At 27.9% G+C, this 15,770-nt stretch overlaps 2 protein-coding genes across 3 annotated transcripts in view; one reads left to right on the plus strand and one right to left on the minus strand.

Annotated features, from left to right (window-relative positions):
• Positions 1-15,574, plus strand: part of bdl (borderless) — a 31,979-nt gene extending 16,405 nt beyond the window's left edge. For both annotated transcript variants that reach the window (XM_089220929.1, XM_089220928.1), the window contains exon 9: positions 13,258-15,574. In XM_089220929.1, the coding sequence (XP_089077055.1) occupies positions 13,258-13,489 (232 nt within the window). In that variant the 3' untranslated portion in view covers positions 13,490-15,574. The remainder of the gene's footprint in view (positions 1-13,257) is intronic.
• LOC107167039 (double-stranded RNA-specific editase Adar-like) lies at positions 731-8,128 on the minus strand. The gene is made up of 4 exons (XM_015515926.2): positions 7,733-8,128; positions 2,458-3,230; positions 1,762-2,387; positions 731-1,704 (listed from the first exon to the last, which is right to left on the minus strand). The coding sequence occupies exons 2-4, from the start codon at positions 3,205-3,207 to the stop codon at positions 1,296-1,298; spliced, it is 1,785 nt and encodes a 594-aa protein (XP_015371412.1). The 5' UTR covers positions 3,208-3,230; positions 7,733-8,128; the 3' UTR covers positions 731-1,295.
• Positions 15,575-15,770: the final 196 nt, after the last annotated feature.

Genomic DNA, 15,770 nt, shown 5'->3' on the forward strand with positions numbered 1-15,770 from the left:
CATAGAGTTCCTCTTGATCCTTGACACTACCATTACACCTACACGTCTTAATAGTGCTGAGTACTTGCAATCAATAATAGTTTTTGCATTATTTGGCGGTTCAACATCATAAGCGTGCGTAGGTATTCTTGGCAGGGGAGACAATACCTTAGCTAAGGAGGTCCAGACTCCAATCCCCCCACCCGATTTTCCCCAATTGGTAGGTATAATATTATATTTTGGTGTAGAGGAAAATCTCGCAGGGGAGGCAGCCGCCTCCCCTGCCTCCCCCGTGCAAACGCTTATGTTCAACATTAACAAATAACCAATAAAATATGTTAAATCTGACTAGTAAATAAAATTTTTTTAAAAGAAAATGCTGTTTCATGTAAGAATGGTCTAAAATAATATATCAAAGTATAATGCTCTAATAAATTATCAATGTGTTAGTCTAGGTTGATTAAATAGATTATTTAATTATTTGATCATTTTTGAATTTATTGATGACATTTTTGTTAAGTTCCCTGAATTTTGGTTAATATATTATTATAAAATATAACTATACTCATGTAAAAAAAAATTATTCAAAATATTCAAAATCTATGTCGAGAAATACTAATAATTTTAATGTTTTTAACCACAACATCATAATATAAATTGTATTTACAATCAATAATCAATTAAATAAATTACTTATGAGTACATTTTTGTTGTATATATTTCTTTTGGAGTAAAAAAAATTAAAAGGGTATTCAATAATATCAAGGATTATATTTAAAAAAATATTTTATACATGCATACAAATAATTTTAATACAAAGGTGTTCATAAAAGTGATAGGCTGTCTTAAATAGTCTGTAAGTTCAAGACATAACTTATAATACATTTTGTAAGTTTAATTTTTATATATATTATCTCTGGCCTTATATTGTTGTGTTATAAGATAGGTTAACAAATTTGACAATCATACATTATTTATTATTATTGAGAGGAATATAACAAATAGCATTAATAGCAGTGAGGTCATTATTGACTTTAAATAAATAGAGGCAAGCATCAAAGTTATAATTTTTTTTTAAACAAAATATTTACAATAAATAATAGTCAAAGTAAAGAAGAATATCTTCATGAATTAATCTTGAGGTAGACCTGAGTACATCAATATGTAAGAATTATTTATATAAATTCATACCAAATTAGGGAAAAGCGGGGAGGTGATTTTTAGCATCTTCCTTATAACTACTACTATCATGGAAATTTTCTACAAATTATACATTTTTAATATTCTTAGAAAAACTTCAATGAATAACTGAATTATTATGCTATTGTTTCAAATTTATCTATTGTATTACCAACATTTAATTCAAAACTTTTAAGTTCTTCAGGTTTATGTACCCAAGTCCCAAGTTTTAATGACTTAAATGTTGATAACAGTTCACATTTTGCAGCTACATAATTCTTATTTTTATTTTTCAATGAATCATAAAATATATTTGATTCGTTTTCAATAAGAATTGATAAATTATTTGTAACACTACACAGTTTGATGTATTCTTTAGCCAATGAAGTTTTGCACACTCTGGACAACTTGTTTTCAATTGTTCTACCCACACTTCCTTTAATAATTTCAATTCCTTCATTAATAATCCAATTAACACAGTGAGGTGATTGTGTAACAGATCTACGAGGAAGTATACCATAACCACGAAGTTGCGGTTTCTGTACTCTATAAGTAAAATACAGTGATATAATAGAGATTTAAAATAAGCAAATTGTTACTCACTTATAATGTTGTGGTAATTTATTAATGCTGTTTTCAACACGACCATAAATTGTTCGCTTCATATGATTTAAGTTAAATATACTTCCGATAGATATTGATTCTAAATAGATGGGTTCAATAAAATTTGATAGTAAATTTCCTTGAAGTCCAAGTACATTCCATCGTGTTAGTTTGTCTGAACAAGACATAGTAACAAGACGTTCACCCTGAGCAACTCCATCATATGTTTGAACTTCTCTACCAAACACAGATACAGTGCCTGCACCATTTTCAATTTTTGACCGTAGCAAACCACGGTTCAAACGATTAAATTGGTGTTCAGTATCACAGAAGCTAAAAACTCTAGCTTCACCACAAGGAGCTGTGTTTATATATAAGTGAAATGCTATATCTTCAGCTAATTTAAACTTACATTTTTTATCATCTGAGATAAAAATGGAAGGAAGGCCTTTCACTGATTCCATCAGTTCTTTATAAAAAAATTTCAATAGGCATCTGCGGGTCAATATTTCTGCATGGCAATCATGTAAAGATTCCCCACTAAGGCTTAAATAATTACCAGATAAACATTTTGTACCAGTAGCCAAACAAATTACTTGTGCTGACCTCAAATCATCTTTGGTCATCTGTATAAACAAACAAAAGGTATATAAATAAATATTAAAAAATGAATTTATTTGCCAATAATGCATTTACTTTGATAATACTAGCGATGACAGAGTATTCTTTAAATTTAATTTGATCAAATTCCAATTTTTGGTATACTATATCTGTGATTTTAGCGAAATGATCAATGATTTTAGCATCATTATAATCAGTACGCAACATTTCTATTTGGTTTTTGAACTTGTTATCTATTGGCTGCGTTTCGTACAAGGATTTTAGAGCATTGCGACATGCAATTTCTTTTGCTTCTTTTTTACTTTTCCCATAACCTATGTACTTAATACCAGAAACTATGACACTAACTGTTTCTAATATACCATGGGACTGCTCATGCTCGTATGCAAAGGTTTGTCCTGGAAATAATTCATGTAGGATGCATACTGCCGATGTTTGATGCTCAGTAACTTGATGTTCTATTGCAAGTTTTTTAGATAATGAGTTTTCTATCATATTGTCAGTACATTTTCTTTTACCAACTTGTACATTACTTACTACAGTATGATTAACCTTGAAATTATTATCATGATTTAAAGTGTGTAATTTGAAGTTTTTTATTGCATCTATTTTAGCTTTTTTTTTTGAAGGCCCACAACCATAAAACTGAAGATTATTTAGATATAATGAGACTTTGAAAGTAGGCAAATGTGAAGGACCATTGCATATAAAAGGAGACCATTCATGATTAGGTTGAGTTTCATTGAAATCTCTTAATAAATTAGTATTTTCAATATCGATTGATTCATCCATACTTGTAAATGGTTTTGACTTAACTACCAACATCAAAAACCATAAATCTTTGAAGTCTAAAAAAACAAAATTAGTTGTTTAAATTATAATTATATCATATATTTTATCAAGTGCAAACAAAAATTAAAATGATAAACAACTAAATAACAAAATATACATCAATAATCTATATACAATTATATAACATAGGTCTACTGGGGGAGGGGTACCTTGTCCAACTAAAGGTAGACTGAATGGGACTTAAAAAAAGGGAAAAACTTTTCTAGGGAAAAAAAATTATTAAAACCCCTACCGAAAAAAATAGGCATAAGTTTTTATTATTTTTTTAAAAAATCATTTATCAATATTTGAAATTATAACATTATTGTAATATAAATAGCAGAAAACATTAAATAGCATACAATTTTTAAATTTATTAGGCCATTAGATGAGTATTACAGTGATATTTCATGTACCTACTAATTGTTGTTCTTGTTGTATAACAGACCCAATATATAATACACAATTTATTCATTATGATTATACTAATTACAAGGTATCCTATGAGTTTTGAAATTTCTACCATTTTTTTAAGAATGTTGCATAATTAAGATAAACTTATTCCAATTATAAAAAAAAAAAAAAAAATTATAGTTATGTCACTAACTATTTTTGTTTAAAGATTGTTTTATACGTTATACAAACACTTTTGACTTATTATTCAATAATATAAAAAGGGACTATGTCTATAAAATACATCAATCTACAAGATTATTTTATCAAGAAAAATAATGTTTGTGTTATTATAGTATTGGATTATTTTTATTTGATATATTTGATGTATAAACAAAATATTTTAAAATGTTTTTAGATTGATGGGTTATTTTTGAATCAACTGAGACAAGCTAAATTATTTCAACTGTTAATTTAACTAGTTAAGTTTATAAATTGATTAGAAAATTAACTAACTGGCAAAGTTAAAAACAAGTTTTTTTTAATTGAACTTCAACTTGTTTAGCTAGTTAATGCCTTATGCCAAACTTTGTTATTATATCATATCACTATATTATATACATTTGCAGTTTTGAATGTACATAAAGAATTTAAATTAACATTTAGGAAACCTGGCCCTTAAGGTTAAGAAGTTAATTCAAAAATAACTTCTATGTAAGAAAATGTATAGGTAACATGAGTATTATATAAATATATAATGTTATCTTGTAACAAAAGTCAAAACAAAATATCATATATATTATAGAGTGGATCTTGTGGCCCACTTTTCAGATTAAAATGTAGTCAAACTCCACCATGATTTTTCGTCTAGTTGAAAATGTGCTTTACATACCTACTAATTATGAATTAAGTTTGAAAGAATTTTTTTGCATAAAAGTAATCATTAAGGCCCGGATTTGAATACAAAATGCATTGTTTTTTTTTGGAATGTTCTAGGCAATGCTTTTCAAGTACAAATTAATTTCATACAATAGAAAATTGAAAACTTTAAGAGGACGCCCATAAGCGGAAATCCATAGAAATTTCTGGGGGGGGGGGCTAAATTAACTAAAAAAAAACTATATCCAAATAAAATCACATTTCACATGAAACCTGACAAATTTTTTTTTTTGGGAGGAATCCCACAATGGATAGATAATAACTTCATCTGTCATAGGGTCATTATTTTTTTGATAAAATAAATATAATTAAAGTTATTAGCTTAAGAAAAAAACCTTATTTTTTATTTTTTCATTTAATTATTAAAAATTATTGGTTTGTGCCATAAAAAAAAAATAAAAATACATCTATGACATTGATAAAGTTCTAACCTATATGTTGTGGAATTTTGATAATTCTACTATACATACTGAGGGAACATAATTGTCTTGCTCAAGTACAGTTTTTACAGTGGCTTTTACTATGTTCTACGTTTGTAAGATGGAGACAATGCATGCGAGCAAGGCTTCTTCTTAAACTTTTCTTTTGCATTTTAGCATTGGAATTTTTCGTTAAATTTTAGTACATATTAATACATTTATGAATTTTTAGATTGAACTTAAAATTGATAATTTAAAAAAAATAGCTCAAGAAATTTTGTTCTGACCCATTTACCATTTGTCGATTGTTCTATCTATATATTCAATTAGTTGATAATATATTTATCCACAGTCTGATTAACAGCTGTTGCACATCTAGGACTCAAATCAGTATCAATTAATTATCAAGTTTGTTTTACAAGGTAAGGTTAGGTTAGGTTGTGTTTATTTCGTAAAGTTCATATTTTTATTTATTCAAGACATGTCAAACAAACAATTGGGTCAGTTTTTAAGGAAATTGGCTATTGCAGTTAGAATAGATAGGTACTTGCTATTTTTGTAAAGTTTTTAGTGCTTTTAAATTCAGGGCCAAGTAATCAATGTTCATCATTAGTTAGGTAAATATTAAAATTTATTAAAGTTCAAAAGAAAAAAAATGCAATTGTTATTATTTTTGAATCGCATAGCTCACTTACACAACCTTAAATGAATTTACATAACTATCAGAGATGTATTGGTAAAAAATGTCAAATGTATACATACCATTTTTTCCAGATAAATAACTCAATAATTCTTTTATTCTCACTCCCCTAAAATACTAGCTATTGTTCTACTGAACTAAATGCTTACTCAACTAATACAACTTTTATAAGAAATATATTTTACTTATATTACAACTATCAACTTCACAAAAACTTATTTTTATTTAAGATTATAAATACCTAACATTACCTACATAAAATTATAAAAATTATGACCGATCATAGCTGGGATTTTTTAATGAGTATAATCAGATTTTAAAATTAAACAATTCTAAATATGACTACATAACTCAATTTGTCAAAATCTAGGAACTGACATATTTTAACATTCAACTCAAACTGTTGGTGATGATAAAACTATTGATAATTTTGAATAATTAACTTTCTTAAGAGGACGCTGCATACACATTTGTAGTACCTATCCGTTTTACAGGTGGGTAACATAACGTATTTTATACTTAGCACATATCATGTTTACATTCAAAAATTTAAAATTTAGAGTGAATTGACCTCTAATATATTTTAAAGCAAGTTATGAGTATTTTAAAATTATGAATGGTTTTATATCTTAATTAAAAAAATTATATAAAACGGCAGTATAAGGTTGAATTATATTTATATTTTCATCAATGTTTATCAATGACAACACACATTTATGACTATTTTGAATAATAATTATTAATAACACGCTTAAAACCTTAAATACATTTATTATGATAGTCATTATTCGAGCTCGGATGTAAATAACCAAAATGTCATTAATATAAGTATTTGAAAAAGTCAAATATGCTAAAAAAGAGTTAATATTAATTCAAAAAAATTATATACACTTTTAAATGTGTATTTAAAATTACTTTATTACAAAATAAACAGCTATTAAACATGAAAAAAATGATTAATTAGTTTCATAGTTTCAAATTAAAGTTTACATAGATTTAGAACTTTAAGTACCAGGATTACATTATACCTATAACAATTATTTTTGATATTTCAAAATTTGAAAGTTTTTTGACGATCCGATAATATGTTTTTATAGATCAACCTCAACCTAACCGTTCCACGTCTAAATAGTTTATCCATGCAAACTTAAATTTAACAATGTCGTCAGATTCCATAGCCATTAAGCCACTGGTTTATAAATATCTAATCTCCTAATTTTTAAGTATGTTACTCAATAAGATTGTCGAAGATTTTTTTTATTGAAATACAACAATTTAACGATGAAAAATGATAATAATATGGACAATTTTTAATATTACATTTATAATGTATATGCTATGTAATCTAGAAATAATCAATATATGCATTTATATGCTGAAAAATGACAAATATGCAAAAATATCTAAAGTAAATTTACATATTAGTAATTTAAACTTCATGAATCAAATTCGTATCATACTCAAGTATAATTCTAATTTCATGAAAAAAATATGCTGTCATAAACATCTGAGCTCAAGTCATTATTATTTCAAAATTTCCAATTCTGTAATAAGTTGATACTTAAATACTTGATCAATTATTGTAACTGTGTGTAATGTCTGTACTCTGTATTGAGTATTTGAGTGTATGCCAAATTGACAACAGAACTCCTTACTCGGCAATCCTTGAGATAAGTAGACATAACAAAACATTAATGTTATGTTCATGGATAAGAAATTTAAATAAATGAGCTCACGAGTATTGGAGTGGGAGGGTATAATATTTCGAAATAACGATGGAATCGGAATAAAGAATTTACTAGCATACGGGATTATTAGATATTCTATCTCAATCCTGACAATCATCATAGGCGGGCGAACGAAAATCAATACAATAAGCTATGGGCAGGATATTATGCGACAGAACGAACAATAATAAAAATAACAATTAAGTAAATATTACACGTCCACCTTTACGACCGTCGAGATATGAGAATGCGTGAAACACTTGATATTCAGTTGATAATAACATTGTAAGTAAAATAATATCCGCCACCACAACTTTAATCATTAGTGCATAGGTACTTACGCTTAGAGAAGGGTTAGTTAAACGATATAACTTCTAGTTGTTTAGCGGTGTAATAACTATTAACTAGTAAACGGTGACCGAACGACAGCCGTTCGTGATCAGACTACGATTTTGAGTTCTATAATCTATACTTCTATAGTGATAATACGTCTTATTGTAACGGTTACGGAGTACGGAACGTATTATATTTATTTATTATATTATATTTATTGAAAGTTGTCAACCATTTAATAAATATTTAAAATTATGCTGTAGAATTCACAGCCCGTAATAAAGGTAGAAAGATAGTCAATAGTCATTCAAGCAGCCTTTTACATTCTACACTAATCGTCGAGGCCTCGAGAGTCGAGGGTTAACTGGTAAAGCGGTAATGTGGTAAAGCAGTAAGCACTAGAGCAAATTGAGCAGGTGATAGAAAAAGTGATAAGAGAAAAGAGAATCTCGGATTTGAGGATTCAAAATATTTTGACGGAGTATATTATGTTACATATACAAGGTATAATGTATTATGTATAAGTAAAGGTCTGTGGTGCAAAATAAATGGTCGCCTACTCTTAATTCGACGACGTAGATCGACTGCAAACAGTGCAAACGAGTTGTAACTTGTAGGAGATAGGAGAATAGCAGATGGTTTTTTTTTTATCTTTATCACTCTAGAGTCGTAATATTTTAAGTATTTGACGGCATTTAGTTCAGCGTATTGTCCACCAGAAGCGCAAAATTTTTTTTTTCTGTTATCGACGACGCTGCCGGAACGCATAATATAAGCATACCATACATTGCTAGAGACCCACAGGAAATCGAGCGCTCTCATTGGCTGTATTACATTGTGATAACATTATACAATTATCTATATTCAATGTTTTAAAATTATACGTTTTTTTTGAAACTATATTAATTTGAATATTTTTGATTTATTTAATAAAAAAATAAAAAATATGATTTATCCAGCATCATTTAAACATGAAATTATCAAAAAAGAAAATGTTAATATTTTTTACGAGGTACCCAGATGTTCTTAATGAGACTTTATTAACGATTATATAGGTTCTAAACAAATAAAAAATATTACTTTGATAAAATGACATGTGGTAAGCATACTACATACATTTGCGCGTACTTATGTACGAACCGCTATTGATACATATACTAATAAACTATTTTAATTTTACTACAAAGAGTAGTCTTGGTACATTTTGTTTTACACGAATAATTAAAATATTATCCTTGGATTTTTTATAAATTATATCAGAAAAAATAAAAGTCTAAACCTCTAAACCTCTAAACATAATTTTTTTGAACAGATACCTATCTGTATATGACCGCATATTGTCTTAATTTCCGAAATGAGAAAAGTCGCAGATCAAAATAAAAACTCAAAACTAGACCAAAATAAAATTCAATTATTATAAATAATAAATAAATAGAAAATCGTTCCAGTATTGGTTACAAGCAATAAAAAATAATAATCATGTCGTACCTAAAAAATTAATTTTTTCCTAGTGAATTGGAATTATTTTAGGAGTCTAAGTTCATTTAAGCACTCTCTCTATCCTCTTCACTTTATTTGCGCATATATATGGTATGGACTAGCGTCTCGCATTGTTTTAACGGTCAACTAAGTACCAGCAGGAACCAAGCTAGGGTAGGGTGCGACCAAATTTGTAATTGTAGGAGAGAAAGCATTTAGTGGAAATCATTAACATTAGGGAAATACGAAATCATGTGGGCATATGACTTTAAAAATATCACCAATAGGGGTGCACAAGATCAGTGCCGCAACTAGAGATAAAAGGGCCCAGGTGCGAATCAAATTTTGGGGCCCCCTATTTCAAACTTTTGTCTTAAAAAATTGAATAGCAGTAACAGCACCAAAAGCGCAATTAAGGGTAGGTTTAAACCCCCTGGTAACAAAAAAAAACCCAAAAATAATAAAGACACTTCGTTTCCCATCTTAGGGGGCTAAACATTTTTATTTTGGCTTTCCTGATAATGCCTATCCATAGTGCATACCAACTACCAAGTACAAATTTTAAAAAGCAAAACAATTTTTATCACTTGATTTTAAATAATTTTGCTTACAAAAACAGATCAAATAATTTATGCATAGGCCTCCAGTCGAAATGTAAACCTAAAATCATATGTGTTTTCATCTCGATTGATATTTTTTAATTTGTAAGTACAAATAAAATATTACATTAGGTATGTACCTTAATACAGTTTATTAAAATAGCATTCCTATTATAGTATTCTACTACAAATTTGAATGAATAAAATGTTAATTATATTATTCACTAACTGCAATAGGAAATAGAAATAGGTACAAATATATTATAATATAAATTAATTAAATTAAATATAAAAAAAGCTGGTAAGTCGTGGATGTTGCTCTGCTGTGCAGTAGGTTACGAGTGCCGAGTGGGTTACTGTAATGAATGAAATTAAATTTGAATCTAATGATATTATAACATTGTATACGAAAAACGATTCTGAGCGAAGACGGTTTATCTGTCTAGGATATATGTATTATAGATTATTAAAAATTTTCAAATCTTAGATTTAAAAAGAAAATTTTTCATGAATTTCTAGCTTAAAATAATTTGCGAATTTTCGAGATTTTTACGTATGCTGACAAAATTCAAACTTTGAATCCTTGTAAAAAAAAAATGGTGCCAATATATATTTCTTTTATTTTTCACTTGCTATTGTAAAAATATGAAAGGCGCCTTGTATTAAATTTTCAAGCTTTTCTATCCAACAAATACATTTTTATCGATATTTATAGAAAAAAAAAACCAAAAAAGTTGAAAAATTAAAATGTCAGTAAACAGCTCAAAACAAATCTAAATATTTTGAAAATTATATCAAATATATAAAATGTCTATATAAACATTCAGTGAAAATTTCAAGTATCTGGTCATTTGCTTTAGAGTTATACCAAAATAAGAAAATCGCTAAATTCAGTGAAAATCAAATGTTGTAAAAATTTGAATTTCAAATGCTCATAAATTTAATTTGAAGTTCCGGTGGAAATTTTTTGGTGATAAAGATTGAAAACTTGTAAGGAATCTTGTTAAATTTTTAAATCTTAGATTTAAAAAGAATTTTTTTTTATGAATTTCTATCTTAAAATAATTTGCGAATTTTCGTGATTTTTACGTATTTTGTCAAAATTCAAACTTTGAATGCTTATAAAAAAAGATTGTGATACGAATTTCTTTTATTTTTCAACTGCTATTGTAACAATATATTTAAAACCTTGTTTTAAATTTTCAAGATCTTCTACCCAAAAAATACATTTTTATCAGTATTAATTTAAAAAAAATCTAATAATGATCGAAAATAGTATGTGCCTATGAATAGTTCAACTTATGTCGAACATTTTTTAAAATTCCATGGTGGATAGAATATACTTAAATGAAAATTTCATGTGTCTATGGTAATTTTTTTTTAGAGTTACATCAAAACCAAAACAGAATTTGAATTTTTACTTTTTACCCCCCCCCCCCCCCCCCCCAAAGTACCAATTAGATTCACTTTCTGATCGAACGAGGTACTGAAGTCAAAAATTGAAGCACTTTTACTGCCCCAAAACGTGATGACAGACACACAAAAAAAAAAAACAATTGGTAAAATTAATACATTCATCGCTCCGCTCAGAATCTAAAATATATATTTATACAAATACAAATTATCATTTTAGAAATGGAGCACCACTAGGACGAACATATTTTAGAGACATTTTATATGTTTATTGTTTAAGTGAAATCAAAAATGAAAGACAAAATATGTATTCACTAACTAAAATATTGTCATTTATCAGTTATTACTTTATTAGTCATCACACACTGAACTAGTCTAAAAATAGCACTAATTCAATTATTTTCCCCAATTGTTTATCAGATAACATCATTGATAATAGCATGGAGTCGAAAACTATTATTTAACACAATATTGAAACTAACGATACAAAAATATTAAATATTAATATTAAAATATTAAGTACAAGTCATAGGTAGTTAAAAATTCATAGTATAAAATATTATCTTCATAAGTATAATCAATACTATAAAAACATAATATTAGATGCTGGACGTAACTTCACAATGATATCGAAAAATTTCAATTTTCATCATGTGTTATAAATTGGAATAAAAGTTAATATGAGTTTTTAATCTAAAAACTTTTATGTCTGAAAAGGGTCCCCTAAATACGATGATAGGGCTGTTTTGGGGGTGCCATGCACCCCCAGCACCCCCGCTAATTGCGGCGCTGCACAAGATGTGGGGTTATACATCAGTACAAAAGTTCTAAAAACCAATGTTCAAATGTAATATAATAATATATATATATTAATATTAATAATAGGTAATATAAATTATCGAGGTCTGCAGCTGCACGGGATGCGCATTTAGCTCGTATGTGGGCGAGGGACATTTCCATCAGTTTAGATGATTATACCACATCCGTGAGAACAGTGACAAGAGCAAGTAGACTATGGGGAGTAGAGGGTAGTACTATACTACTATATAAGAGATCCCGGAACGGCCTGTATTCAGACGCGACTTGACCAGACTAGCCAGAGCACCTTCACGCCAGTCTGTTCTTTAATTAATTAAATTGGACTTAGGAAAATTCTCGTAAAATAATATTCTGAACTTAGAAAATATTCGAGTCAAACCGAATTTATTCTAGCCATTCAGAATACTTAACTTGTTAAATAAAATTCAGCTTCCATGTTTATAAATAAATATATGTTTTGTCAAAATAAATAATCAACCAGTCTAACTAAAAAGAATTCAACGTTGTTTAAATTAACTCAAGAGTCACCTTCGAACATCATCTTTGACTATTGATACCTGTAGGCGACGTGATCACCAGGCGTGCCCGGAGGGGGGCAGGTGGTGCAAATGCACTACCTGAGAAAATTTGATTTTTTAAATAAATAAAAAAGGTAAAAATTCCTTCTCTATTATTTTATAATTTATGTCCATGGACCTTGATTATGCCAATATATTAAATATAGCAGGCCCGTGCGCAAGGGTGGGGTTTTGGGGATTCAAAGCCCCCCATGGCCGAAAAAATCGTGTTTTTCATTTTTAATCTATTACCTATATGTCATATTTTCTAATCTTATTTGTAATAAATAATAATGCATAACATAATAGTACAATGCTATAATAATATAATAATATATTGTTGTCTTCACGTTTGCTGTTTATCGACTTTCGTAATCGTTGCCGTTATCGATAAAATATAAAGACAATAAATGTATGAATATAAGTATAGAGCATACACGTCGCACAATAATATTTTATTCGACCACAATTAGTAGAACACGAGATTACACGATAACGGATTTTGGGTATTTTAAAAGGTTTTACATTGACACTAAAAGTATTTTGCACCTAGTGAGCTACTTCTCTGTGGGCGTGCCTGGTGATCACTACATAATATATAATATGTAAACATATGATATATAATACTAATTAAATGATACTTAATATTCTTTTATCGTATCTTAGTGGTGGAATTGGCCGGTGGCAAGACCTACGGGATCCTGGTAACGGCCACCTTGGCAGATGGACGACATACATCTGTCGGCAGCCGTTCGTTCCATTCTCCGGCGTCAGCGTTGACAGCAACAACCACATCCTCGTCACCGTCGACGGCCTTCACCAAATATTATTATATGGCGCTGTTCGGTCTGTTTATCACCGGCTTTGTCGTGTTGTGCTGCAATTGCCACAGTGGTAAAGGCAGATGATATATGTTTGTACCAGCGATAATCATATATGATATATCTGTCAAACGTTATCGCAGGCGTCAAACCTTACAAATATTTATTTGATAATAAGTACCCCTATATTACATTGGTGGTTGGAAAAAATGCTCGGTAGAAATGATATTAATGGAAATAAGGTCTCCTTTCGAGAAAAATACCCGTGTAAGTATGCATAAAAGAAAATAATACCAGATTTTAATTTGTTTACCTACATAAATATTTTATTTTATTACATTATGCACAATAATATTTTGTATTTTGTGAATATTCCTTCAATCAGTGGCGTGTCATACATGTGTACGATGTGTGCAAATGCCACGGGCCCTCGGATTGAGGGGGCCCATTATTGTTCAACGTTCCACAACAATTTTTTATTTGTATGACATAATTTCATCTAATTTCTTATGTAATTGAAATTTTAATAAAAATGGAAAGTACCTTGTGGATTTGCATAGGATTTTATAATTTTAGAATAAAAATTCTTACTTTAAATTTGAATTTATATATCTATACCTATATTGTTTAATAAAAAAACGAAGGGGGCCTTTTTAGTTTTGCACACAGGCCCATCTTCGGGATAAACCGCCACTGCCTTCAATAACGTATTTAAAATAGTGACTGACTCACTACCTATTATAATTTACTACCTAGTCATGCATATTCATCATAAATAATATCAATATAAATTATTGTTATTAATTATTATTTATTTACCTATACATTTGCTTGTTGAATAATTTATACCAACGGTGGGGCAAAAGCATACAATCGCTTGTGTATATACGTGATAATATATCAATTCGTGTATTATAATTATTATTTATTAGTTAATATATTATATATTTCATATTTTGAAAACTAAATAACTAATTTGACATACAAATTCACATAGAAACAGTTTATATAATTTGTTATTACAACTTAGTTGTTGTTTAATACCTTTAGGTATCTATTAAATATAATTAAAACTCAATGATGTAATATCGGTTGCGTGGAAGAATCATTTTACTTATAATAAGTTGGGTAGGTACTTAGGTATATTATTAATGTAAATTAATGTAAAAAAATAAATGCAATGAATATTAATATAAAATTAATAATAATATTATAAAATAGTATAAATTCAATGTACATTAAGCCTCTCAAGAGAGCTTCGCACATGTACACACATACGTTATATCTGTTTTCGTCCAAAGGAACTAGATTAATTGTATTTAATTAGCTTTAATAACAATGTTAATCAATCTATATCTAATAAATTATAATTTTTATAGGAATTATGACCGTTTTTAAATATTAAATTATTAAAAATATTAATTTTCTTAAGAATCTTTTATTTAAATTGATAATTAATAATTAGGTACCAATGATACATTATTATATTATTTAATAAATTAATCAAGTTTAAATTACATAGCAGTAAGAATATATTGAGAAATAATCCAAGAAGTTGATTAACTTAATTTAAATCTTAAATTATAAAATAATTAAATGTAATTTACATAAGATTACAATATATTTTTATGTATTATATTATTTATACTTAATCAACTATATTTTTTGAGACGCGGATGTAAATATGAGTTCATTGATAATACAGCCACAGTTTATAAATTATTTGGTAAATATTAAAAGTACAGGTACCTAGAAAAAAAAAATGTTTTTAATATAGAGATTAGAGACGCAACAAAATATACAATGATATTTACCTCCAATATACAAATAAACTTACACAATAATGTTTCCATTAATACTTAATGGAAAAAAACGTCTACCTACTTGAAAAATATTTATTTATTGTATAGGTATTAGTTGTATAAATCAATCATCTCAATTCTAATCAGAAAGAAAAGTGTTTACAATATTTATATATGTATTAGCTTAACTAAAAAGTGCACGATATTTTTACTTATTTTTTTATTTTATAGTGTACAATAATAATTCCGAAAAATACAGGCCGTTCCAAAATGATTCATCCGATTTCAAAAAATCATATTTATTGTAAAATTTGATTAATCATGTTAGAATAAATTTTACATTTTAATGTATTATTTTAAGTTTTAGTTACAATGCTTATTGCTTATATATAAATGTTTAATGTGACCCCCCTTACTTGCACGACACACATCTAAGTGATATTCAAATTCCTCATAAACCTGTTGAAGCATGTCGACTGTAACCAAGTTGATAGCGTCTGTAACGCGACTTTTCAATTCGTCAAGATCTTTTGGAAGGGGAGGTACATAAACAATG

Source organism: Diuraphis noxia, unplaced genomic scaffold (genome assembly GCF_037042655.1).
Source record: "Diuraphis noxia isolate RWA-SAM2 unplaced genomic scaffold, SU_Dnox_SAM2 contig0002, whole genome shotgun sequence".
Classification (NCBI taxonomy): domain Eukaryota; kingdom Metazoa; phylum Arthropoda; class Insecta; order Hemiptera; family Aphididae; genus Diuraphis; species Diuraphis noxia.

Bases quoted from the DNA above. Each gene is read 5' to 3' on its own strand.
- LOC107167039 (XM_015515926.2), bottom strand. From the start codon at position 3,207: ATGTTGGTAGTTAAGTCAAAACCATTTACAAGTATGGATGAATCAATC. The intron at 2,388-2,457 runs GTAAATGCATTA...TTGTTTATACAG, and splicing joins TCATCGCTAGTATTATCAAA to ATGACCAAAGATGATTTGAG. The intron at 1,705-1,761 runs GTGAGTAACAAT...TTTTACTTATAG, and splicing joins AAATTACCACAACATTATAA to AGTACAGAAACCGCAACTTC.